Source organism: Cyrtonyx montezumae, unplaced genomic scaffold (assembly GCF_038088225.1).
Source record: "Cyrtonyx montezumae isolate F1298 unplaced genomic scaffold, pur_monq_1.0 scaffold_4, whole genome shotgun sequence".
Taxonomy (NCBI): domain Eukaryota; kingdom Metazoa; phylum Chordata; class Aves; order Galliformes; family Odontophoridae; genus Cyrtonyx; species Cyrtonyx montezumae.
Window position 1 is genome coordinate 19,081,333 of NW_027072045.1, and position 27,143 is coordinate 19,108,475.

A 27,143-nucleotide genomic window follows, 5' to 3' on the forward strand; every position below is an offset into this window, starting at 1 on the left:
AGTACTTGCAGAATATATATATATATATGTTTTTTTGCCCCAGTGTGGGTGTGATAAAAGGAATGCAGCAGCTGGGTAGAGCCACCACCATAGCTCAAAGCACTCAGCACAGCCACAGCTTGGGATGCATCCAAAGAGCAGAGGGTATCCTGGGTGCAATTAACAGATGTTGGGGGACACGGCCCCGTTTCAGGTAGCCTGGAGATTCAGATAATTGGGCCTGGGATAATCAAGCCCGTGCTGTTAATAAAAACAGCATCACAGCTCCTAAGAGTGTGTCTCCCCATGGTGATGCTTCGCCGCACCGTGCAAAAATGCCTTTTGACACAGGAACCAGCACTTTGCTCCAGGTCTGTATGATCTGCAAACTGCGTCCTGAGCAGCCAGCCCGACACCTGGTGCACCTCTGAGGCTCGCTGCTTGGGAAATGGGTTAAGGCAGAAAGCATGGATCTCAGCCCCAGGAGCCCCGGGGACGGGCTGGTGCAGAGCTGATGGGCTTGGCACGTTCTATTTGGAAAGTGGGTTAATTTAGCTGCCGCTCAGCTACCATTAAATGATGAAGGTTAATTTTATAGTCAGATAACGATTAAGAAACCAAAACACATGGCGCATCCTCTCTCCTCCCACAGCCATTTTTCTCCATCATTTATGCCTCCACGCACTCCAATGCTAGAGGAAGACCAAACCAATGCAAACCTGGTCCAGCCATGGCCAGCATCAACCAAAACAGGTCCCATCTCCTGCCTGTATCCCATATCATCCAGCTCTGTGGCAAATGGAGGCAGGGAAGTACGCCTTGCTTAACACGTAACGCTGTCACTGTTAAAGATGTAACTGGCTGTCTTTAGGGTTATTCATCATATTCAGAGCGTCCTTGATTTTGGCAGCTTACCCTCTGTAATTGGATGCTGCATTTAAAGCATACTTTATGTCTGCAATTTTCCTCCCCGCAGCATAATGACAGGTATTGTTTCTCCGTGCCCGGGATGAAAACCATCAATTGCTTGTTTGCCAGGAAGAGAAAAACGAAAGGAAAAATCTACCTATCACCAACTGATCCTTGCAAAGGAGAGGATCCCTTGGAGAAACCCAAAGCGGTGCATCACCTTCATGCACAGTGAGGGCCACGGCAGGCTGAACCCCGCAGTGCCCCCACAGCTTTCCCCCCTGTGACTTCTGCACCTAGCAATAAGCTCATTAAAGGCACCGCAAGGCACATTTCCTTTACATCTACAGAGATGTTATTTTTGCTGTTCGTTGCTGCACAGAGCAACCCAGACTACGTTCAACCAGAAGTGAAGGCATCAGTGGAGAATGTCAATAGGTATGGGCTGAAATGAACGAGCAGCCAACAGGCACGGCTGCCTCACATGCCTGTGGGCGTGTGCCTAGCAGGGAAAAGCCAGCACGGGTCCCAAAACAGAAGCGACAATCTACTGAGCTTGATGCACCAGCACAGGGTCACAGCTCTGTAAAGCCAGCAGTGAGGTCCCAGGGCTGACAACGTGTCCACCAAGAGCAAGCATCCAGGTACAGAGCAAGCTGGCACAGCCTTCAGCCCTCAAATGCTGATGAAAGATCAGAACAATGAGAAATCAGAAGAAGACTTGCATTTACATACAAAGTACACTTGCTACAGAAGGTTCTTACACAAAACCAGAGTCCTAAGGCATCCCTTTTTTAGAGTCCCTTGAACGTTTTGTTTTAAACCGATACAAACACCTCAGATCTGTCCATCTGCTTTTAAGGGAATCTCTCAGAAACACCACCTCGAGTGCAGCACAACATCAGAAAACCCAGAAAAATCACACTGCCGCCTTCACCCAAAGGGGATGGAGGCCCCAAAGTGTGCCAGGCTTGGCACGTGCTGTTCGCTATGAGATGCACTTAGGCCTATGTATGTAGGAAGACTGAACGCTACACTAAGCACGCCAGGATCTGTTTTGAAGTCCCCTCTCTGTGGGAGCTGCAGCTGTCCCAGCCCTGCAGAGGGGACACGGGGTTGTCTGTGGCAGCAGCACGGCACAGAGCAGCGCTGCATGTGGGAGCTCCTCCATCAATTTTTCCCCCACATGGTCCAAGCAACTTTTAACGATCAGTGTCGAAGCCTCCAGCTAAAGCTCGGGGAGGAGAGGAGTGCAGTCAAAGGTTTGCTACTAGGAAAGGGAACCACAAAAGCCTCTTTCGAAGTCCAGAATGTCATTCCAAAGTGAGTTCAGTGAGCCCACGCGCTGCGAGCTGGGCAGGAGGGATTTGGGACATGTGATGTGGGGATCTTGGTGCACGTCAGCAAAGAACAAAGCACGGCAGGCCTAAGAGAACAGCGTGCAGGACATCTGCGGATGAGGGAACTTCAGAAAAGTTTTGTTGCTTTCTTTTTCTTTTTGAATATTACCTGTGAATTCTGATACTTGAAAGGCAACCTAGGAAAGTCAGGTGCAATGGCTGTGTGCTCCTCCTCCTGCTATCAGCAGCGAGCTCTCACATGTGGCTCTGCATGGGGCTCTTTGGGAGATGTGTGAGAAGGAACTCAGGAACCAATCTGCTTGTGAAATCAGCCCGATTTCTTCTGAGTTCCCCACCAGACAACTGAGGATGTGATGGATTATAAAACACAGAGGCTGCACTGAGGGAACCAGAACGGAGGAAACAGCAGCACTCCCACACACAGCATTATTTGGGATCCTTCCAGCTCCGTAACATCTACTCCAGTCTCTCGAGAATAACTACATTAGAAAGATGGCCTTTTATTTTAATCTCTTTGCTATCTTCATTGTCTCAACTCGCGCATTCCCAGATTTGCTTCACCACCACAAACTCTGCCTTCAACGCCGCTTTCAGACTGCCACTGTGCCTTCAGCTCTCACTTATCCCAGCACTGAGAGCACCAGGCGGCTCCACCGTGCTGTCCCATCCCTAAGCAGGTCCAAGAAGCTGCTACTCACGTCTAGCTATAAGGGAAGCTGGCAGACTCTGTAAGCTGCCTAACAGTTCTAATCGCAGTCCTTTTCCACATCTACAACACAGCGTGAGTGCTTCTTTCTGGCTCGGGGCACAGCATTCTCTTCGTTACATGGAGTTGTATTACAGAACACTTCAAGAGAAGAATTTGAGACTTCATTCCTTTAAGCTGAGAAACTTGAACTTAGAAGTGCCAGACCATCGGCAAGTCCTCCAGGAAAACAAAAATAACAAAACTTTGGTTTTTCCAATCGCCGCAGGATGAAAAGCGTCCATTAAAAATGTTGTGAGAAAAGCTTGCAACACGCAGTACATCCAAAAGAATGGCAGATGGGAACACGGCTCGTCACTTTCGGAGGCTATTTTCATAGATCCGACAGATGTATTCAGACGTACAGAAAAAGATACGATAAACGCTAGTTTACAGCACGGGGCTTTCAAGCTATTTACACAAAGACTTCCTAGTCCTGAAGCAGTGTAAGGCTCTGAGCAAACCATTTAGGAGCTATTTGCCAGGCAAAGCTAAGCCAAGGACGGCACAAAGCTACCTTAGCTTTATTTTTTTTAATACCAGGATTAGTGTAAGAGAAATACGATTGTTTGTAATGTCACAGCTAAGTATCTTAAAATACAAAAACAGGGCACTGGAAATCACGTTAGTAGATGCAAACCCGCCGTTGAAGCCTACTTTTCAACAGCACACGATGAGAAAAGCAAGCTCTCAGGAGGAACCTGGGCTGGACAGGCGCAGCACGACGCGAGCTCTCCTGAAGTCAGGAGGTCCCCGTGCGTTACTCTCCAGACCACCCTAGGACCAAACACGAAGGCTGGCAGCAGTGCCTGAACCCACGTGGCTTCCATTACACAACACTTACTGTAACCTACTTTTTAGTATTCAGCATTTAGGTATCAATAATGCATGGCGTTAGAAGTAGTTCAACCCGACGCAAAGCGTGGTTGGGGGAAAGCAACCCGAGCACGGCGGGCAGCAGCGTGGTGTCACTGCCCCACAGCAGGACAGCAGCACCGAGCTGCTCTGTTAGGGGGCAATGCAGAAACCTCTACACCTGGGAGACCACGAGCGAGCTGACTGCAAGCGCAGCAGGCAGCAGCAAGGATTCCCAGGCAGGCTCCGACGGCCGCGGTTTCCACCTTGCTAAGTGCTCGATGGGCAAGGCTACTTTCTTTTTTCCTCTCTCTCGTGAGAGACTGTTTGTTCTTCACCGAATAAATTATTTACTGCGGACGAAATTAAGGCGGGCAGTCGGGAAGAGCAAATTAGAGCTCAGGAGCTGCACGTCAGCTTGCACAAGCACTCCCTGCCCGGCTGCCGGGGCAGCGCTGTCACCAATCCTGAACAGGAACACGAAACAAAAGCAGCGTGGCCTCCCGGCCTGGGCTTTGCCTGCCATCTTCCCTTCCTCCCCCCCGCTCCTCTTTGGCTGCATCACCTGCACTTCAACCCCTCAGCTTCTAGCAGGGCGCTCAGAAAGCACGCCACAAACAACAGCATTGGAACCCCTGGAAGTTTTTCACAACAAAATTTATTAGAAGAATAGTGGTTTTGAAAAGTCTAGCATCCAGTGAAAACTACCATACACAACGTTACAGCTGGGAATGTGTTTCCAAAATGACATGGTCAAATAATACAATGGAGCCATTAAATCTTACACATGCACAACAAGAGAATTAGCGCTTCGACGTACAATGCAAAAAAATAAATGGACCACGTGAAATAAAAATTTAAAAGTACTTATCACATACATTAAGACACAGCTTATTTAGTCCAGTCAAAAAATCAGAACTGCATTAAAAAAATTAACGTAGTGCAATCAAACCAAAAAACCTTAATTTGTGATCATAAGTGCTCTACTACATAAAACATTGATCATAGCAAGGAACAAAAAAATTCAAATCACACAGTACAAAAAAATCTGTAAATAAATATAAACTACAGTACAAGAGAAATATTAAATTATACAATTCCGTCAAACTGTAAACAGTATATTGAAATGAGGTCCATAAGAGTAAAGGGGGGGGGGTTCCTGTTTTTTTTTTTGTTTTTTTTTTTTTCCCATGACACTTGAACTTCTAGAGGTCAGAGAGAAATGCCATTTACCATACTCTTCAAAGACTATGGGTTACATAAATAGAAAGAGAAGACTTTTTAGGTGTGAAGTGTCAAACAACAAAGCAGAGGTGCTGCTGAGCAGCAGGGCTCCCGCTCGGGCGGCAGCGCACCGCGATGTGAGGGCGCTCAGCTCCGGGGACGCGACCTCTGCCGATTATCCGGCAGCTTCACACGCTTGTCGTACGAACACCAAACTTTGGCAGAACAATTACTCATAAACTCAAAGCACTCCCGGCCCATTGGTTTCCATCACAGTGGCCAGTGCACAGAATTCTCTAAGGACATTGCATAACTAGAGTGTAGAGGTCAGACAGCCAAGGACCCGTGCTTGAGGTTAGAAGTAGTTATGGTGAGAGAGAAGCAAGAGCCACGTTAAGGAGCCGGCTCCGCGGGGCACGGCGGGGCGGCTGGGAATGTATTTCTTTTTTAGCTGCGCTGGCTAGTAGTGGCATTTTAAAATATATAAGTTTAAGATAACATATATACTATATATGTATATAATATAATACATATTATATAATATACATAGGAATTTCTTACAATACATACCAGGAACCCCCACGCGATCTGCTCAGTAGTAATAACTGAATATACAGAATGCCACTATAAGTGTCTGAGGCACTGTGTGCTGGAGAGTAAATATGCAGCTTTAAAATCCGTTTGGCTGAGTTATACCTGGATACCTGAACTGAGTTTTAAGTTGACATTCATCAAGGATGTGCTATCAGCACGTCAAAAGAAAAGCAAAACAAAATACAAGTCACTGCTAGGTTTAAGAAGAGAGTACAAGTACCTGAATTGAGTGAGGATAGTGTGTAAACTGTCCCTGAGGGTTTTTAAACAGTGTGTGTACAAGTTGGATTCCTAAGAACATTAGTTTCACTTACATTGCGGACTGATAAAATACCAATGTCTGACAATTTAACAAGTGGAGGTTAGAAAGAGTTATGAGCAAACACTCAAAACATATTTTATACATTTTAAAGCAGCAGTAAGCTGCTGTAAGCATAGATCCCATCAGTACAAGCAACACGTGGGACTCAGATAAAGGTTTCTATTTGCAAAAAGCCCATCATATATCGATAAGTAAAGAATATTCACCTGCTAAATTAGAATGCACCTAGTTACAGACTAGCAATTCAAGATTAATTTTTTTTTAATCGAATACTTTGCTCTACTTTGCTATTACATACTAAAATTCCTTAAGCTCACTAATGCTGGTATTCTAATCTATTTTTTTTTAATGTTCCCCCTTCATTTAAGAAATATACCATTCCACAACTTAAACATTAAGATTCATTTTCAGTCCTCAGATGTAAAAAGCAAGTCAGTGAGTTTATATTAAAAATTTACATGGTAAAAAGGCTTGAATTTCAGCCAGAGATTCTAAATACTACTCATTCCCTGAAGGCATAAGGGAGAAAGAATCCCTACCCATTTTTCTCGTGATATATTTTTCAAACTGAACGTTAAACAACGGTCCAAAATGATTTCTCCGTTTGGGAAACTTCCCTTTCCCTACCCATCATCCCAGATTCCAAGTGCCAAGCCCTGAAACGGCCTACTGGAGGGATCGGTTAAAAACACCGGGCGTGCGTACATCCCCTGCCTGAACTTCAGAACATCTCTTCCTTCTGTTCCTTAAAAGACAGGTTCATATCCCAAGAGAACTCGTGATCTGACCTGAAAAACCGCTAACGATCCGAGATTGTACATTTAAGATTTTTCATAACCTGAAGACCAGATTTAATTAAGACTCTGGCATTGTAACAGAAAAAGTGCTGCAGTTATTTATCCCTTTTCTGGTACTTTAGAATAGGTCAGACAAGTGCTTTTTACAGTGACGGCAAAGTTTACACGCTTTCATGCAGGCGTAAAAAACATCATCTGCAAAAATATTTGAGAAATGTAGCACCAAGTAGTTGATAAACTGTATTAGTCACTGTAGTAGCATCTTCATTATTTCTGAGTAGGAAAACACACTGAGACTGTATTAGGTAATGACTACAGAAATTACTTTGACATGAACTTTTCCTGCTCCAGTCAGAATGAAGTCTGTCTCCTAATCCCTGATCCATCAGGTAGAATTAGCTTCTTGAGCACTTCTAGGTTATACTTACCAATGAAGTAGGGACAAACATGGGAGGGGGAGGGGGGAGAGAGCTTGTTTTTGAAGAAGGTGAATGAAACGTCCTGGGACAGGCCAAAGAAAAACCAGCCTTCCAGCACCTAGCCCAGGGAAACAGACCTTGCAGCTGGGTAAGAGACTCCTGTCAGGATTAGCTACAGCTCCCTAATACTAAGGTTTCCGTGACAATACCTGAATATAGGCTTAGTTTGACAGGACCTGAAACTGCTGCTGTAATATCGCTATAGAGACTTGGCCTGGTCAGACCAAGGCCAGGAGCGAGATGGACGGACACCGCAATGCTGCAGCTACCAGCAGCTTTTTTTCTGGCACATGTGGAGCACATCTATGGATCACTCTGAGTCTACAATCTCTCTCTGCTTAGTGATCATCACGGTACGTGGTGTTTATATACTGGATAATTAGAAATGAGTATCTGTAGTGATTATTATATTGGCTACATCTAACAAGACTGGCAGTGCAGATGTTCAGGTTTCTGAAGGTTCTAATCACTGAGTTTTCCACATAACTCAAGACTGAGTAGAAACCTTGATAGTACCAAAACTGCTCTCAAAGCATCTTCTTTTAGGTACAGCTTCTAACACCAATATTAGCCGACATTATCTACTGGTGCTGAGCAATATTGACAGAGACTGAAGCTACGTTTTGTTTCTGAAACACTTGCGGGGGAAACCTAGAAGTTTCTGATCCTCCTGAGAATGAGAGAAACAGCCCTCCCATCCTGCCTATAACATCCGGCAGAGAATTGAAGATATTTAAAATATCGTGGTAAGAGTTTCCAGTACAGATCAATAAATTTGCCTTCGTCAGAGTCTGGACTGCAATAGGTGTATGCATTCTTACACTCAAGAGTTAAAATTTTGTCTTTGCTGAAGAAAAGCTTTTTACATTACAAGATGTTGCCGCACTGTTTTTGAGAAACAAGGGAGCAGCGCAGCGTTCCCTTCACTCCTTGGACACCGTGTTCTCCTGCTAAGACTCAAGGACATCTTAAGAGCATTAATCCAACGTAAACTGAAAAGAAACACGATAATTCCAGTTTTGCCTGTATAACACTCGTTGCAGATGATATAAAAAGCAATTCAATCAGAACTAAAAAGTTGTTCCAACCTATACAAAGCTTACTCAGCCCTAAAGCCTCTGAATCACGCTGCCGGTTCCTGTGAATTTCTGGGGGAAGGCAATGTACCCTTGGGTCCTCAGAAAGAAATACTCAGACTCCAATATGGGCCTTGCCACAAGACAAAGCACAGACCGTTCCTTGACTGTTCCCAGCCAGTCTAAACACATCTGCAGTTGCCTCTCGTGCTTGGGAATATCCCTGAACACCAGAAAGCTCCACAAAAAAGGATGGTACAAGAATTGCTTGAACGTGCTCCCTTACTAGGGGCACTGCCTCATCTGTACACCTGCGTTTGTTAACAGCATTCATTTCCTGGTGTCAGTGAGAATTCAGAGCTCAATTTCAGGTCTAGCAATGGGGTTGGTCACGCGAGCATCAGATTTGGAGATCTGCAAAGAGGAGAAAGCAAAGGCATACCTGTACCGCTCGTGGAGCTACCTCTCCTAATTTATCCCCACTTAACAGGAAGAAATGAGGAATTCTCAAGGAAACCATCTTGAGCCTTTAAAAATAGATATTAGCAAATGACCGAGAAAAAACAAAAAGCCTCCTGATGGAAATAAAAAAAGCAAGTCCAGATACGTGTCCCTACAATACCCAACTGGAAACGTCCAACTCTATAGCTGTACTCAAGCATTACAGCCACAACAATGCCTACAACACTGTGGAATGAGGATCCAGCTGGCTGAAAGTGAGGTAATAGTTTGTAGTAGGTCAGAGTTCTAAAATAGCACTTTTACATCTTACGAGTCCAAATAAAGTTAAAAGAAAATAAAAAGACCAAAAAAAAGACACATTTCATACATGTTGGGCTTTCTCACCAGAACTGTACGATAATTAACTCCACACCAGGACCCCTACCACACTAAGCCTTACTCATCTTCAATTATATGCTGCAGCAAAGATTTACCAAGCGACACCTAAACTTCAGTACAATATGAAACTTGAGTCTTAAAACTTTATACACACAAAATATAAAATTACTTTTCTAGGACGGGGCGGGGTAGGGGAGAGGGATTCTCCTTCATGATACTTGGACTGAAAAACTAGTTTTCAGAGACTGCCACAAATAATATTCACAGTTTCTCGCTGTCAGGCTTCTTCAGCTACATCAACGTAGTACACAACAATACTGCTAAGTCCAATCACTACACCGGCTGGACGTTCTCGGGAGTAAGAGCAAACCAGTGATGAAAAGAACCCGAAAGGCCTCCTGACGGCGCCTCCATCGGTACAGGGCTGCGCTTCGTCTATGTTACACGTCAATGCGATCTCAAAAGAGCAGCAGGAGGAAGATTCTAAACCTTAGCTCCTGTCCAAGTGATCCAAGTAACATAAGCATCCACTCAGCGGAAATAACATGAGAAACAAGGCTTTTGCTACAAAGACAGCAGTGAACCACACCTTCCCACACCAAAATATGGTCAACCGGGGATTTTGGCCATGCAAACTGCTGGTCAGCAGAAAATCAAGCATGCTAATGGACAAACATTAACCCCAATCATATATTTAAAATGATCCCATATACTACTAGTTAGCTACACTGAAAGCGCCTGTAAAAAATCCGTAGTGAAAAAGGAAATATTCGTGATCACTGCAGCACTCGGAGTGATACTAGTCTCACGTGACGAATCACCTCAGAGAAAATACATTAGATGGGACTCTGAAACCAAAAGTTAACATTAAAAGGTGCACCTGAATCTTACAGACTAAATTTACAAAACCTACAATAAGGTAAAATATATATCTTTTGAATATTCAGCAGCTTTTTTTTAAATTTGTTTTTATTTTTTGAGAGGCTCATGAAATTTTAAAAAGGGACCACTAACTAATCTCAACCATGCTTCACAAAACAATAATGGCTATTTTATATTGCAGTTACCACCGTAATGCAATTAGTGCTTAAAAAATAATCTACACTTTCTTCTTTTTTTTTTTTTTTTCCTTTTTTCAACAGAGACCTTTGGAGGAAATACGGTTGTTCAAAAGCTTCTCGAAAAAAAGAAAGGTTACCTGAATATCAAGTTATCACAGATCAAGTGTTATGTTCAAAAGCTTTGCAGACGTGAGTACTACAATCTTCAGGTCTCAGGACGTTTAAACTGAGAAAGTTACGCGTTTGGTTTGTTTTTCTGTTTTTTAATATCCACTTTCTAACCAAAGCAAATAAAGAGTACTCGACTTCTCACTATCTATTTACAATTCTTAGCCTACAGTCTGAAATGACGAGACAAATTTCTCTTTTAAAACTGCAGCATTAAAGGGTAGGCACACCATTCTTCTGCTGCACGATTGTCACCCACTTCAACATACACATACAAAATATTTAGGTTAGTAAAATGAGCACTCCACATACACTACAGTGACAAGTTTTCATAAAACTCAACTCGTGTTGCTTAAATAAAGACAACTGCAAAAGGTCAAACCTCTCTGAACAGTAAAACTGCGTTACTCCTTCTTCTCTTCAACTTGCAGCAAACTTCCTACAGCAGATGAAACCACACGTTTAACCGCACCTTATTGCGATCCTCCGCTAAACTGGAAAGTATTGCAGAGTTTACACACTGCCACTGAGCTCAAACTGCTTGAAATGCTGCATTACAGCTAGAGAGCCACGGGGAACCGAGACTGCGAGTCCTAAAAGGTAGCAAGTAAACAAAAACAAAGGATAGCTGGGGCCAAACGCCCAGCCCGTTCCAAGAACGAGCAGTGCATATTCAGAACGACAGCAGTGGTGTGCCTAACCTTTGAAAATTCGAAGTTGCTGGGGAGGGGCAGAGGCGAACAGAACCCAGTGCTCCCGAGGTCGTTCAGCATCTCTAGCACTGCCTGAAGCCATCCTCCCGTGAACTGTTAGAAACCGTGTTCAATCACTGACGTCACTTAATGCTCTCACACAAAAACGCCGATGCTTATTTTGGTTGTGCAAGTGGGGGAAAAAAAAAAGTGGTAATTCTATCTACCTTTTGCACAGATTAAGATCAAATTGTTTCCACCTGAAGAACCAGCAATTCTGATTTGGTCGTGTTGTGGAAATTCCAGTAAGCTCCACCTAGTTACTGACCACTCCCGCAGAAAGCATCGAAGACAAAAGTTCTGTACAAAGCTTATCCTGGATCTCCACGCAATGGTAAAGATATCATTAATATTGGAAAACAAACAAACAAAAAAATGATCTGTGGTTTACGGAGTGCTTTTATGGTCTTTAAATGCTTATTGTAGCATGTGCTAAACCACTATCAAAACAGGTTAAATAAAAACAACACAAAAAAAGAAAAAAAAAAAGCAGGACTTAAGATTATTTCCTGCTACTGGCAACTGTAATATTTAAAAAGGAAACACCCATTCATTGAGTGCTCGACCCTGACAGTATTACAGCTAGATATGATACAGAGCCTGAGCCAGGTCAGGCTACCAGTGTTTTACTTCTTCCCTGAACATTAACAAGCTCCTTCACTAATATGGATATTTGGGCAGACTACTGAGGTTGTAACGTTTGAGATCACTGTTTTGTGGGCTTTTTTTTTCTTTTTGCACAAGATCACAGTAGTTTGTTACACATATCCCCCCCATCCCCAGATTAGAGTCATTTAAACTAGTTGTTGGAACCACATAGTTTAGTAAACTCAGAATCAAGTCTGTAAAAAGCATGAAGGTCACAAAGAACCTTAATTCTGTTATAATGAGGCATACCCTAATACATCATTTAGTGTACCCTGACTGCTCCTGACCATGAGAAGCTTGTCTTCCGTGAGATAAGGCTACATCCTCAAGCAGGTGAGTCAAATATCACCCTTCAAAAATATCTAACAAAATTACAGCGAAGGTAGTGTTACAAATAATTCACTGACATATTCTGAAGGTAGTGTTTGTAAGTTTTCCCTCCCCTCCCCCCCGGGTGAGCACTAAGCAGACAGCGAATGGTAAGCATGTTCAATTTAGAAAGAAAATAGAAGAGAGCCTAATTAGACCCAATTGATTAGCCACCAAATAAGCAAATCTTCGAGTTCAAGAGAGGTGTCATTCCTAAATAACTTGATTTAGCTTAAATCTTTCAATCAACTGGATCAAAGAAAAGGAAGGGGAAAAAGAGTTCTGGAACGTTTTGAAGAACGACAGTCTGATTCTCATTCAAAAAGCCTGGTTTTAAGAGACTACCAGCTTAACAAAGTGGACTTATTTCTATAAAGACCAACATGAAAAATATCCAACAGCAGGAGTTGAGGTGGGCTGCACAAGCAAGATGTCCACTTCCACAGATCTGCATTCTTTATGAGGTAACTCAACTCTCTATTACAGAGAAACATGCAAAAGGCAAAAGGAAAAAAAAAAAAGAAAAAAGGGGTAGTGTGCAGGTGAAGGAGGGAATCTGCACCATATCAGGCTACAAAAGAATTTACAAATGTGACATTCAGAGCACGCCTTTCACTTGCATTCACACAAGTCTATGCTAAACTGCAAAGAAAAGAGCATTGCAGTAAATAGGAGAATGAGGTGTGCTCAATGGTGGTTGAACTATGCAGTAGTGCTCACCCAGTTTGCAAAGTAATTGGCACTCTACAACATCCCTACTCATCTTTCAATTCATTTGCACTTTGTGCTGCTTCTCCCTGGGGATCTAATTCAATCTTTACTGAAACATCCTGCCCCTCCGACCTCATTAATTTCATTTTTTTCTTTGGAGGGTTTTTCAAAGTGCCCAGCCTCTCTTTAACTTTGTACTCCAGTGTACTGTGGGGGATCCCATAAATACTCTGAGCTTTGGAAACACTCATTTTCCCGCTCATCACCACGGAGATTGCTTCCTCCAGTATCTCGCTGTTGTACTGTCTGTATCTCCCTCTTTTCTTCCTAGGTTGCTTGGAGCCAGGATCTCCCTCTTGATCTGAGGTGGGATATGGCTGTCCAGAGGTAGACTGCTCAGCATCTGAGCCCCAGGAATCTGGTCCAGCATCCAGCAAACTTCTCCTGTTTTGTTTTGGAAGGATAGCCCTTAACTTTTTGCTAAGCGCGCTCTCCGTTTGTGAACCCATTACCAAAGAGCTATAGCTGAACTGGTCACCAGAGCGGGACTCCCAAGAAAGGTCCATGCCTCGAACTTGTGGTATCTTTAAATCCACAGGAGACGAATGGCTCACGTCCTTTTTCCCATCCTGTTTAGTTTGAAGTGCCATTTTTTGAAAGGCAGAGTTTTCTGTAAGAAAAGGAAGGTCACTGATGTTGCTGAGTGCACCATTTCCCCTGAATTTCATGCGGCTGAAATTGAATTCGTAGTGTGGTTTTGCCCAAGAAGCCTCCCTGGATAATATTAAGTGCTGTCCATGATTCTGTAGTCCAGATGGCCCATGGCTGGCAGCTGTAGAAAACTGGTTTCTGCTCAGCAGTTCTTCACTAATCTGGAGTGATCGAGCCAGCGGTACTTTAAGAGATGTAGAGTGGCCATAACCTTCCCTGGTTCCATCCTGCAAGCTTCTTGGAGGTACCCCATCACCACTCTGTAGTCCCTCTGGATGGTGCTGGCTGGGTCTCCCAGGTCGCCTAATTGGATGGAAGGAAACTGATGTGAGCAGGACTTGCACAGGTAGGGAGGGATGGGTGAGGGGGCCACTCCTTTATTAGAAGGCCTTGCTTGGGTAACATCACTTTTTGCGATATTTACTTTTCTCTAAATTTTGTTTTTATTTTAATTTGTTAATTTTTTTATTTTTTTAATAAGTCTCAGCATCAGTCAGTTTTAAAACTTGTTCACTAAAAAAAGAGAAGCTTTTTGGGCAAAGAAAAACGAAACCTGTTGGCTGGTCTCTGGTTGGGTTCACAAATTCTCGGAGTAGAAAAGACTTCGCGCAAGCGTCTGAAAATAGCACCTTAATTACAAAGTAGGAGTCAATCGCCATAGATCTATACATAACTGTGTTACTGGTGTGACGTTACCACTAAACAAGTACAGTAATAAAAGAGTAAGCCAGAAATGCAACATATTCAACATGCAAATATGACTGCCACCTGCAGTACCTACGAGTAGGAGGAAACCTTGGATGATGTTTGCTTACATCACACTGAAGAAATGCTGCTCAGGATAAAAAAAAAAAATGCTTAGCACCAAATATGAAAACTGAGATACTGCAGATCACAAAGAAGAACACTAGACTTACCAAGTTGCCCTTTTAACAACTAATTGTGTACATACACAGGCCTGAGTCTCATTTGACACAGCGATTAACGTGGCTAAGAAAAAAAAATCCCAAATTCGAACTACAGACTTTAGTCCAGACCAAAGGTTAATAGCAGGGAAAAAAAAGCACGTATTTTTACTGTTTTCCTTTTGTCACGAGCATTTTCTACGACACAAAGTACTGCTGCAGACAAATGCATGTGTTTTAATCTTCAGAGTAACTAAGTCCCATCAGCCAGAAACTAGCTTCACAAGCCACCACCAAACCTCCCCAAGCTTGATATCCCCAGCAAGAAAGACTACGAGTGTTACAATGCTCAGGGAGGCTTTGCTGGTGAGAAGCTCTCTAGATGAATCGGTGTTATTTAACAATTGAATAAATACTACTGAAAAGCTACATCGTTATTTTTAACCTCACATTAAGACCAGAAAAAAAGCAAATCTTCAGAGCAAAGGCATCCACTGAAAGGACCCAGCATGTAACACACACGGTGCTTAACATACATATACACTGCTAGCTTCTCCCCAGGATGCAGTAAGTCATAGCTGAATTGAGTAACAGGAGTCAGCATGAATTCAGAACAAAATCCACATAATAAGTTTGCTAATTCCAGAGAACTTAGTGCATATTCTCCATCCCTTCTAGAGCATGTATTAAGCATCAGAATGAGCACTTGTATTTTTACACCTAAAGAAAGGTCGCACCGACAGCTAACTACAACAGAAGGTCACATCCGATTTCCCTGATGCTAAACAGACTGTGCCATCATCTACCACACACCTGTACAAGCGACAACAAGAGCCAGTACAGAACATCTTCTCTTGACCCACAGAGCTGACCAGGACAGCCAGATGCTGCCCCTGCCATCCCCGTGTTGGGCTTCAGCTCTTACTTCAGGGACACACACGAGAAAAAATCTGCTGTCCTGACAGATTCTAGACAGCCTCTGTAAGAAAACAATGCTGGAGATGGTTCAACTCTGAAAAGGTGGGGAAGGTTTATGCTAAAGAACTGTGCCAAAGTATTAAGGCTAACTGTTAAACAAGGACTGAAGTATTTCACCACTAGAAATATTAAATGGGAAACGAAATCTTGAAGGGAGAAAAGCTCAGACAGCAGAATTTTTCCCCAAAGAAATGCAGCAGTTACATCTGTTGTTAGCAGTCCATGAGGTTGATACTGGCAGTGAGTTGTTAGTTTAAAATTTCAAGTTTTCCAAATGCTGTTAGTCTAAATCCAGCAATTAAATAGGAGTTCAATTCACACACTGTTTCTGCACTTCACTAGTGAAACTAGCAGTTCACAGCAGCTTCCAAACAAAATTTTCCTATCAACACCCAAAACCCCTCTTACTCCCAAACTGCCTCTCCAGTACAATTAACTCAAACCTAACTGGAATAAAGGGTTTTCAAATGTATGCAGAAGTGAACATTAGAAACAAGAAGCCTAGAAGTAACTACTGATAACATTCTTTCACACCTTGAGCTAAAGCCAGAGTAGTACATCATGTATTTTATATTTCCTTACAAAAAAATAATTCAGTGCAATCGCAAAGCCTAAGAAAACATATGTTGAGAATTCAGAACTATGAGACTTCCCTGCCACCCAACTTCACTATTTATTATATATGTATATGGCAGGTTTGGGCCCTTTTTTTTTTTTTTTTTTTTTTTTTAAGGTTGCAGTGATTTGAATCAAATCACTCTGGTTCATCACCCAAATTATTGCTATCGTTAAAATACACTTCTTCCTTAGTTAACTTCCATCTAAACTAAATGAAACTTAAGTTCTGCTGCAAAGCATTAAAAAATTACATATACAGTCTTCAGACATTTAACTGAACTTGCTTCTCCACTGAATCCAAGAAGCAGGTAGCATAAAAACTAAACTACCCAAAATAACAGATAGTAGAGCTCTTCACTGCAGGTAAGCCTGTCTCAGTCTGCAACAACTCTTATTTGGCAGGTGGGATGAAGGTATTTACCAAAACATACATTGAAAGACATTACTCCAGAGGGTTAACACCAAAAATAAGTTAGTTTTGACAAGTGGTAAACATACATTTTTAGTTAAAACAGTTGTAAAATGTCACTGTAAGTTGCTTTCTCTTACCCATTTCCTGGAGTACTGGAGCATCCTGGAGAATGACTCAGAGAGGTGCTGCCGGCACAAGGACTCTTCTTAGTGGACAAATCAAGCACGCCGTCTGTAGAGATGACAGAATCACTTCAGTGTTTGAAGAAACAGAGTCAGCCGTGCTGATCCTTGACAAAGCCAATTCCTTGGGCCAACGTCATATTAAGCACATAACATCTTTTATTTTTATTTTTTCAGTGACTCAAGGCTTGGACTTGGTCATCATGTGGCTTACAAGTGACCAGCATAGTCCTCAGAAGTCACAACAAAATTTGGCATCTGTTACAAGAGCCATAAAACAAGTGATTGGCAACAAATGATGGTTCAGGACACAACACAGTCTAAGGCATGAGACATTACAAATTACTTACGTGTTGGAGGCTTTAAATCAGTGTCGTGTATATACAGAAAGATACACGTTTTATATTATATATTAATATCCCTCCATAGATTTGGATTAATGTAAGAATCTAATATAGGAAGCTCACTTTCAAAAGGTGTACATGCACAGCACTGGGCTCCTCCCCCAGCAATCAGCTGCATCCTTTTTTCCATGTCCCTCCTGGGTCCCTGATGGCAGAGCTGCTGCTTTTCCCCTTCACTGTGTCACCTCAGTCCCTCACCTCTCCCACCTATCTAACAGCTTTTCCTGCTAGGATGCTTCTGCCACTCTCCTCTGGACACACACTAATGGCACTTCCTTGTGCTCACCTGCATCCTTTGTGAGCCCTCACATAAACTCTTCATTTCTAGGCAACAGCAAAGGGACTGCTTCATGCTAGAAAAGCCTTGTTCCCATTGCACTGAAATAACTTGAAATTCTGGTCATTTTAATAAGGGCAACATTGCCTTAGAAGCAGCACAGCCATCTGAAATTCCTGGAAACTCTGAAACAAGGAATTTACGAGGCAAAGATAAATGAAAGCTGCTGGCAAGGCAAATGAGAGATGTTTCAGAGCTACTTGCTCACTAACTCAAGTACCTCCAAACACAAAAGCAATCTAAGATGGCTTTGATTGCTTTAAGTTCTCATTTGACATATGGAGGGGGAAAAAAAAGAGAGAGGGAGTGAAACAGAGCTAACTTACAGAAAGCTGTTCCACCCACCACATTTGGGAACACCTCACTACCCAAACCTAAGCAAGCAGAGAGCTCAGCCTTCTCTCTGAGCACTGCAGCACCCAGCCCAGGACACAGAGAGGGGATGGAGCAGCACCTTCTCTTCAAGGGGACACAGCAAGAGCAGAGCAAGGCGAGGGCTCCATCCTCACTCCTCCCCATCGGAAGAGTTCTTGAGGGCAAGCGGGAGCAGCCCCATGACCTGAGCTCACAAACTGGCTTCTTCCCCTCAGGCCTCTAGCATGGAAGTACACCAAAAGGCTCCCCCAGCAGTCTCCGAGACAGCCTCTTAAATCTCTCCTTAGAAAGTTTGGCAAGACCCCTTCCTAATTATGTAAATTTGGAAAAATAGCCACATCAGCAAATAGATCACTTTAGAAGTTAATATACACGTGTTCTAATTCAATAACAAGTAACAAACATTATAAATCATCTCCAAGCTTTTTCACCACCAAAGAGCAGTTCATATATATGCTTTCTTCTTAACAACATAACCCTCTAATAAAAAAAAAGCCCAACACAGAAGGAGAACCAATTCTCTCCTCCGTTTCAGGGAAAAGCTTCAAGATCAGAACAGTTTAACTTTTATAAACACATATGCAAAAAAGACATGAGGGAATTACATTCACTTTTCAATAACATTAGGTAGAAATAAATGCCAATCAGCTAAACCGCATGGGTCCTCACTTAGAAAAAATACCATATAACCTTTCACTGCAATTTTGTAACTGACATGTGGCAACAACTCCCAGTAAGTGTAAGAAGCGTCCAGATGTCCAATCTGAACATGGTTGGACATAAAAATTAACCTTCTTACAGATACAAGATATCTGTATATAAACTGACAGGATAAAGGAATATTTACAACTATGTACAGTGAGCTCAAGGATTTCATTGGTTTATTTGTTGGCATTCATTTGGTTTAAAGGCACTGGACAGCTTGAGGATGGACAGCCTACACTGTATTTAGTAAAATGACTTCAGACACTTTTAAGCACATTTCTAAAGAAGGGAAAAGAGGCTAATTAAAATCCTCTCAGTCAAACACAGTTACAATAGCTTCTAATCCAGATTTTCAGAAAAAGAACCTTTCACATAACTAAAATCACTCGCAGAATTTGCTTGTTAAAAACTGTGGGGTTTTTTGGTTTTTTTTTGTTTTGTTTTTTGTTTTATGGAAAGCAAGGTTTTCACCTTAAAACAAGCTCTGCAACACTGTTACAAGTCACTCAATCTGTGCTTTGCTGAACAAGTCTATTTTTAAAGGTAGGAAAAAAAAAAACAGACTTTTTCTGAACGTATGAGCCAGCCGTCACAAAGCAATTTCTCACCAAATCTGACTACATTATGACCAGAAAGAAAATAAATCCAATCAGTCCTTCAGTCAGATTCTGCACTGATCTTCAGGAAGGAGACGGTACAGTTTTAATGACCGCAGCACCTTATCAGCAAGCGTACAGCCCACTTAGCAGGCTATTTCTTGCAGCTCCCAGCAACACAATTGTCCCCAGAGGTCAGAGCACATCCATCCCCTTTGCCCTTCTTCAGAAAAATCATTCCAGTCTAGGAGCCTACCTTCTCTCAAGAATTATCTTCTCTCCCAGCCATTTCTAGCTAGTCATTATTTTACCATGATGACATCTACTGCTTTTCCACTTCACATTTTACATAAAAGTGCAAACTTGTGATCGTTTTGCTTTAACAAGAATGCCAGGAGTGGATTGCAACAGGACGCAAGACACTGGTTAAGAGTCCTACCTTGTTCACTAGGTTCTGACTGAGACTTTCTGACAGTAAGGTCCAGAGGTGAGTCTTGGTCAGCCATGAGAAGTTTGCTGAGCACAGGGTTCTGAGCAGTTGCAGCCGTGGGAGAGGAGGCGACCAGAGATGCTTTCAGCAGGCTTTGGTTCTTTGTGCTATTGGGCTGGCTGGAGTCCTGAGTAGAGCTATTTTTTGAGGTATATTCAGCAGCAAACTGTCGGATCATTCGCTGCATGATCTCACGGGCCACTAGGGGAATATTGGGGTCAGAGACCCTAGGACTGTCTGGAAACATTAGAGATTTTTTTTTTTTTAAGGAAGCACTTTAAGTAAAACAGCTTTTATATTAAGTCACTGTTTATTTCAAAAAGAAAACAAAAAGCAAGGCAAAGATAAAAGCATTTCTATAGAATAAGTATTTTACTCTTAGAATACCTGAACAAGAATTGCAGCTAATTCTGGTACAAATAACTTCCCAGAGTAACAATTTCCCAGGAAAAATACGCAATCTCATTTTTGTTTTCAAGCATACTCAATCACCTTTAAAAGGTGTGGAAATGGAAAGGAAGTCTGGAACCACAAAGAAAAGCATCAAGTAAAGAAGTTCATTACGAAAAATTGAACAGATTATTCAGTGGAAGAACTGAGTAACTTACCTGCAGCTATACAAAGGGGTGGGGGAGAGCAGAGTTGCAGCAGTCCCCCATAAAATTACTGGGAAATAAAGCCCTATCATTTTGATTCTTCAAAATAATTTGAATGAGGATCAAGTGCATATTCCACCTCATTTTATCTAACAGTGTGCTACAGTGCAGCACAAGATATTACCCAAAGAACTTTTCCAAAAAACAAGAGGTGTCAAAAGAAAAGCAATTCTATTTCTAGAAGAGCTGCTAAATCTAATGGTAAGAACATGAAATGGAACAGTTAGAAATCCCTTTTTTTCCCCCCTTTATCTCCCTCATCAAACAGTGAAAAATACAAAGGTATTTAGGTATATGGGCAACACAAAGATAATAATACAATGGGCAACACAAAGATAATAATACAAATCACTATTTTAGACCAGTAGCAATTCATGAAGTCAAAGCAAAACCACAGCTCCTGCATCGCAGGTGCTAAGTCCTGCCACTTCCTCTTAAGCACTACTTGCTTTCTTTGGGCAAATCAGGGTGCTGGTTCTTTTGTAGTTGTCACTGTTTGTTAAATAAGTTCCCAAAATGGCTCAAAAGATTTGATTTTCTATTTCTGGAGAGAAAATTGTGCATTAGAAGACCAAACAAATTTAAAATCTGCACTCAAAAAGGAACAATAGAAGAGTGCTTACTTTTTTGTTTTTTCTTTTTTAAATTGCCTAGGTTGAAAGGCAATCTATCAAGATCAAGCTATCAGAAACATTAGAAAAATCATGTGGGGGACATTTCTGTGTTAATTTGCCTTTTATCACCATTTTTGACAAATATACATCAATCCAACAACCAGCTGTAGAGCACCTGTAAAGAATGACTGACATGAAGGATTGATGGTGGAGCTGCCCATAAACCCACAAGCAGCAGTAAGCAGCAACTATGCCTTTTGATGGAAAACCATACTGAGATTTAAGTACTCATTGAGCTGAAATTCCTTCCTGTTAAGTACATGTTTTCAAATCTAACATCTTACACAGTCACCATGTGCAATCTTACAGTGGAACAGTAGCTGCAAATTTCTAGGCTGTTTATGTAAATAGTTATTTTATTGTGAAGTCTATGAGATCTTTATTTTTGCCAAGCACATGACACACTAACGTTTTAAGAAGCCACCAAGAGACGAGGCAAACTTACTTAAGTATGTTTATATTCTCCTTTTCATTCTAAAGGATCTACACAAGGACACAAGCTGTAACAGGGAAGAAGTGTGGAAACTTTTTCCAGCTAACATGATCTTTCCTCCCTTTTTTAAGCTCTCTCTTGTAACCTGCTGAAGGACATGTGAAAAGCTCTAAGGAAGCATCAACTTGGCAGTCTGATCACACTGATGCCAGCGGTTTGACGTGCTCAAAGTGTACACATGTTGGTCTGCTATGAATGCTGAGATCTATACAGATTACATTTACTGAAGAATCATGCCTCTCCTCTGCACGTACACTCATATGAACAAGCCAATGAAGCTTGCAGCTAAATGTGCTTCCAAGTTCACGGAGAAAATACTGTTTGTGCTCACAGGCATGCATCTTTCTAACCTGCTAATTCAAAGAAGCAGCAAAGAGCAACTACTGAGAGCTGCTCAAGATAAACTTACTAATTCAGGCCTCTAACTTGCAAGCAGAAGGGTACTTACCTAGCACGTTAAAAGCTTATTGCTTAATACAAAGCCTGAATTTAAATCCCAAGGATTAAAACTGTTCAAAAGAGAGTGCAAAATATTTGCTGGTGCTTCTGCAGCATCACTGAAAATCAACCAAATGCTCACACTGATTTCAAGTGACTCATTTATTTGAAAATTTTAGCTTAAGGCACAGAGATTCTCAGAGATTATGAATACAGCCAACATTTATCTACAGTAAGTTATCTAAAATAGTAGAACCCAGCTTCAAATCCTCATCAGCTTTTGTGTATTCTACCTATACTGAAATCACAAAAGGGAAACAATGATAAAAAAAAGAAGTATAATTTCATTAAATCAACAAAAAGAAGTCCTATCATGTCACAACATAAAGGTAACGGAGAACTAAGTAGTACCACTCTGCTTTCACTGGAATTACAAACATTTGATAGAGGTGTTAGTGGGTCAGAGTGCCATGGGCACTAAGCAGAGAGGAAATAGGTAAGATTAATGGGCAGCCTGTTCTGAAAGTTTGTCAATATTGCTCGTTATTTTTGTATGTTAAACGCATGAGTTCATGTCCTTGACATGCAACAGGCACCTGTTCACAGAACACATGCATTTTCCCTGATCTACACTGACTACAAAACAACAATCTCAAATACTATTGCAGTCGGGATGAAAATAAAAAAGAACTAATTACTGGCATGAAGTCAGGAGAGCCAAGTACCTCTGAGCAACCAGGAGCATCACAATTCTACCATTCTTTGTGTCCTCTGTGGTATGACAGCGCTTGGGGATCTCATGTCAGTGGCATGAGTTATAGTAACTCTTTAAGCAATCTCACTACAGCCAAGCTTGACAACAATGTATTAAGGTCTCAGAACTAAGTTCCCGCCAAGCTCCTTCCCCTCCCTTATTAATTACTTTTGCACCAAGCTCACTTCTGCTGGAGAAGGGAAAGCAAGAACACATTAACTAAAAATCTTTGAGTTTTGTTGTTTTTGTTTTTTTTAATCTGAAATGATTTCATCATTCTCATTCTGTGTACCTGACCACAGAAAGCATTAAACAATTTTCCTATGATTAGGGAAGTATTCATGTCTCATGAAGTATGCCCACAGGTCACTCAAAATGTTAAGCTTTTTGAAAGAGTAAAGAGATGAGCTACCTAACAAAACATTTGAAAGTGCTGAAAAGGCACTTCTTCACAGCCTCCATCTCCACAAGAAAACAGAAATGGAAAAAAAAACAAAAACACGTTCTCTCTATATATTATTTTCTTAAATCAGTTCTGGATTTAAAGAGAGATGAGATAAATTAAATATATATATATCTTTAAAAGAAAAAAAACAAGCCACTATAAAGGCAGTCTTGGAATAAAAGCATTATCTGAACTATCAGTAGTAAAGCAGTAACCATCTCTCCTGCCATCTGACATGCCATACTTCATGCAACTCATCATACTACACAGTTTGTATTTATTCATCTGAGTCATAAAAGAAAGGCTAAAATACTGCTATCTGCTTAAAACACCTTTAAATATTTTGGTCATTGTGAGGATGGGCTGAAGACCGGCTACAGCAATCTGAAATTTGTTAAACTGAAGCCTTGCATTGTCCCCCAGCAGACAGGTTGGAATTACTGATTTGGCAGATTTTCTCACACATGGGCTAGACTGATAAGTACAATGTACTTTCACTCAGGATGCACTTGGAAGCAACCGCTGGATTCCTATTTCTCAGGTTGACAGAAAACAGTGACATGAGTTTCATGTCTTCTGAACACTTTGCTTTAATTGATGTGACTCTCCAGAACAGATTTCAGGACTTTCTAGCATTATTGTTCTCAGCATATTGCACAGTACTGAATTTCCATTCATTTTGCTGCTCACTTTTTGAATTTTCCATATAAACCCCTTTACACTATTCCAACTATATTTTGGATTGTGGATTTCTAGGGCAGGAGGTGGTAGAAATCACCACAGACTGTGAGTAGATTGTTGACTTCTTAAAATAAATTAATATAAATCCCACCAATAAATTAATGGAAGATATAAATATATATCCCACCTATCATCACTCACCTAAACACTGACTTCAGAGCAGCAGTTCTGCTGGATAAGAGCTGAATAATTCCTCCATAACTGTAAGAACACTTGTGTTCTCATGGAGAGTTTTACATTGGGATTAAAGCTCTTACACTCTCTTCCTCTCTCCCAAGACCATGCTGTGGTACTGCTACATTATTAGAGATTTAATTTTCACTTTTGGTTAATGCATATAAAAACTGCAACTGAAAACACTGACCATACAATGACAACTTGAACATCCAATCTTTGACACTTGCATCACATGCAAAAAGACCGTCAAGAGATATCATTTCCCTCCCCCCCCCATTAAAACCAACCTTTTCTGTAAAAGACTGCATTGAGGAACTCTTCTGCTTGCCTTTCAAAACGAATGATTTTTGCTTGCTCTTGTCTAAGCAGAGCTTCTTGTCCAGCTTCCGAGGCTGGCTCATCCAGACTGACTAAGTGCTCCTGCAAAGATATTTAACAGTTATAAGATCTTCCTGACTCAAAAACAAATAGTTCCTTAGGCATTAAATATTTTACTATATTCAAAGCTTTGTTAGATATTCGGCACAGGGTCGTATCTATTCAAATCAAAACTTGAATTTTCTGATGCTCCAGAACATTGTACTTTGTCCTGTTTTCTTGTTGTAAATGCAGCTGAAGACTGGAAGATTTGGTAGCGTTGTAGCAAATAACAGCCCACCAGAAGGAAGAGTTCTGTATTTTACTACACTGGGCTGTCAATTGCACATCTAACACTTGCTCTTTGACTCTTAAGATTGGTTCTATAGGAAAAACAACACCAAAGGCAAAGTACAGAGAAAATTCACCTTCATTTACACAGCATTCATGCAAACAGAGCAACAGATGCCCAAGCACCAGCAACAAACAAGGTTCTCTGTCAAGAGGCTCAGTAGCAGCAACTTTTTAGTGAAGTAATTGCAAGTTCACTGTCTACAATACCCACAGTGAACTGAAGTTTATTCCCTTGTACAACTGGAAGAGATCTCAAGAATATTTCAAAACTGGTCTTTTAACTAGGCTAATTAAAGAGAAACTGGAAGACAATGGCTACAATCGTACTAAATACAACAGCCTGGATTTCCCCACCCGCCCTCCTCTCTCTTCTTTCATTTTAATGCCTTGCTCTCGCACAGGAGAATAATCCCTTTCGGGGCCATTTCCTCCCACTTTCATTTTAAGCAATATTGAAGTTACCTGTATTTACCTACTGTAGGAATGCATACACAACCACTCTTTGGGTTGAGGGAGTGTTTTGTTTTGTTAACCTTTACATAGTATCAGTTACCATAATACCTCGACTATAGCCAGCTTCTGGCCTCTAGCATACAAATTGATTTCAGGTTCATGTTCTCACGGGACTAAAAGGGAAGAAGGAGAGAGCTGGCCATGCACTTATAATTCACAATAAATGAAAGCAAGAAGTCATTTTTAATTTTGTAAGTCTCTGCTCCAAGAGGCTTAATGAAAGGAGGTTACATAACCGGCCTATAGTAAATTAACGAACGCAGCAGTCACATGAACTACGTGCAAAGGGTAATCACGAATGCTGTGGACTCTGGCCTATACAGCATGGGCTCTCACTGGGAGGTTTGTCATTTACCAGCTTCCAAAAGTTCTCTGTCAAAAGCAAAAGGGGGATACCCATCTCAGACAGGCTACAGAGAAAGCAGAAGATTGTGCCAAACCAACAGAGGAGTATGCAATGACCAAGGTGAGAGATGAGCTTCATAGTACACTTGCTGGGAAGGTGCAGTACTGCAGTCAAAGCTCTCACAAAGTGACCGACCCTTTCTTTTCCTGTATCAGAGAGAACCCAGGCTTGATCCCCTAGGAAAAGGCCAGCATTTCTGAGCTTGTCCTCAGAAGGCTTGGAACTCAAAAGCAGAGCATGAGTGTTCACTTCCATGCCAGAAACACCCGCAGCAGCAGTGCTGAGGCTCCAGACTTTGTACAAACAGGCTGAGCACACATATATGTTTCTCTGATATTTAAAATATGAGGTGTCAGTACAGGATTTCACAGTGAAAAAATATGAAGAGAGTAAACCCAATATTTTCGTTAGAGTTATCTTCTAGGTTAGATGCCTTAAAACATACTTCCATTCTCTTTTTCAAAATGGTGTTCCCATGTCTGACAACATTTCAAGCAGGATCTACCCCCATTACTGACTGCCAACCTCAGCCAAGCTCTGCTATCCTTTGGGGTTACGAGGATAGGTACAAACCCATTCAAAAACAAACGTTTAAGCTTTACTTACAAGGGGTCTCTGCAATCTGATGCACGGGGATTTTGACTAGATGAGATCAACCAAAGTCGATCAGAATCCTCCGGCTCAAGTCCTGCAAGCCATTGGAAAAAAACTTTCTTCCAATTCAAAGGACAAACAGAATCCAGAATTAAAGGAAATGTTACCCCTTCAGCCTGATCTAATAAACTGTAACTCTGGAAGAAGCTTAAAATCAAGACATTCTTCATGCTGCATAAGGTGCTGCTCATGCTCCTAGCATCTTTCACAGGTGAGATGTTACAGAGCAAGTACCATGCTGGCTGAGCACTCCCCATACTGACCACACCAGACAGTTTACCAGAATAATTCCTGCTTACTGCTTTTTTTGGTTGCTTTTCTTACCGCTTCCTGTAAAAATCACTCCAGCAATCTTTCAGCCAGCTAACCCCTCAAGGAAAACTTCAAGTTTTCATAGTTTTGATTTGATTTTCATTGTGATTATTATTCAAAGTCCTTTTCCAAAAGTTTTTCTTCATTGTGTGCAATTGTTTGGAAATTATTTTGTTTGTTTGTTTTTTTAATGATAAATGCTAATAAACCGATCAGCATTGGTTAGAAATATCCTAGGGCTTAAAATTCTGTTTCTCCACATTAGTAACTTCCATTCTGTTTTCTTTGTGCTTCTCTTCACATGGGAATCATGGCCCAGAACGTCACTGGCATCCCCTCCCTGAACCTGCAGCATCACTCTATCTGGCAGGAGGGGAATTTTCTCTTCCAGCATTAAGACATGCCTCTCTTCATATAACCCCCAAAACAGTTTCTCTCTTTTCCATTGCTATCAACTATGATCTATATGTAACTTCTGATGGATAAAACAAGTTTCAGTCTGCCCCGTTACTGAAGTTTCAATTCCAAGCATGTCATCTGAAGCACCTGCAACTGTTCCCAGTTTG

At 41.6% G+C, this 27,143-nt stretch overlaps 1 protein-coding gene across 1 annotated transcript in view; it reads right to left on the reverse strand.

Moving 5' to 3' along the window:
• Window positions 1-4,488: 4,488 nt before the first annotated feature.
• Window positions 4,489-27,143, reverse strand: part of LCOR (ligand dependent nuclear receptor corepressor) — a 55,615-nt gene continuing 32,960 nt past the window's right edge. The window contains exons 4-8 of the mRNA XM_065746554.1: window positions 24,269-24,401; window positions 19,553-19,840; window positions 16,652-16,745; window positions 5,235-13,904; window positions 4,489-5,168 (exon numbers count right to left, since the gene is read on the reverse strand). Of these exons, the coding sequence (XP_065602626.1) occupies window positions 12,935-13,904; window positions 16,652-16,745; window positions 19,553-19,840; window positions 24,269-24,401 (1,485 nt within the window). The 3' untranslated portion in view covers window positions 4,489-5,168; window positions 5,235-12,934. The remainder of the gene's footprint in view (window positions 5,169-5,234; window positions 13,905-16,651; window positions 16,746-19,552; window positions 19,841-24,268; window positions 24,402-27,143) is intronic.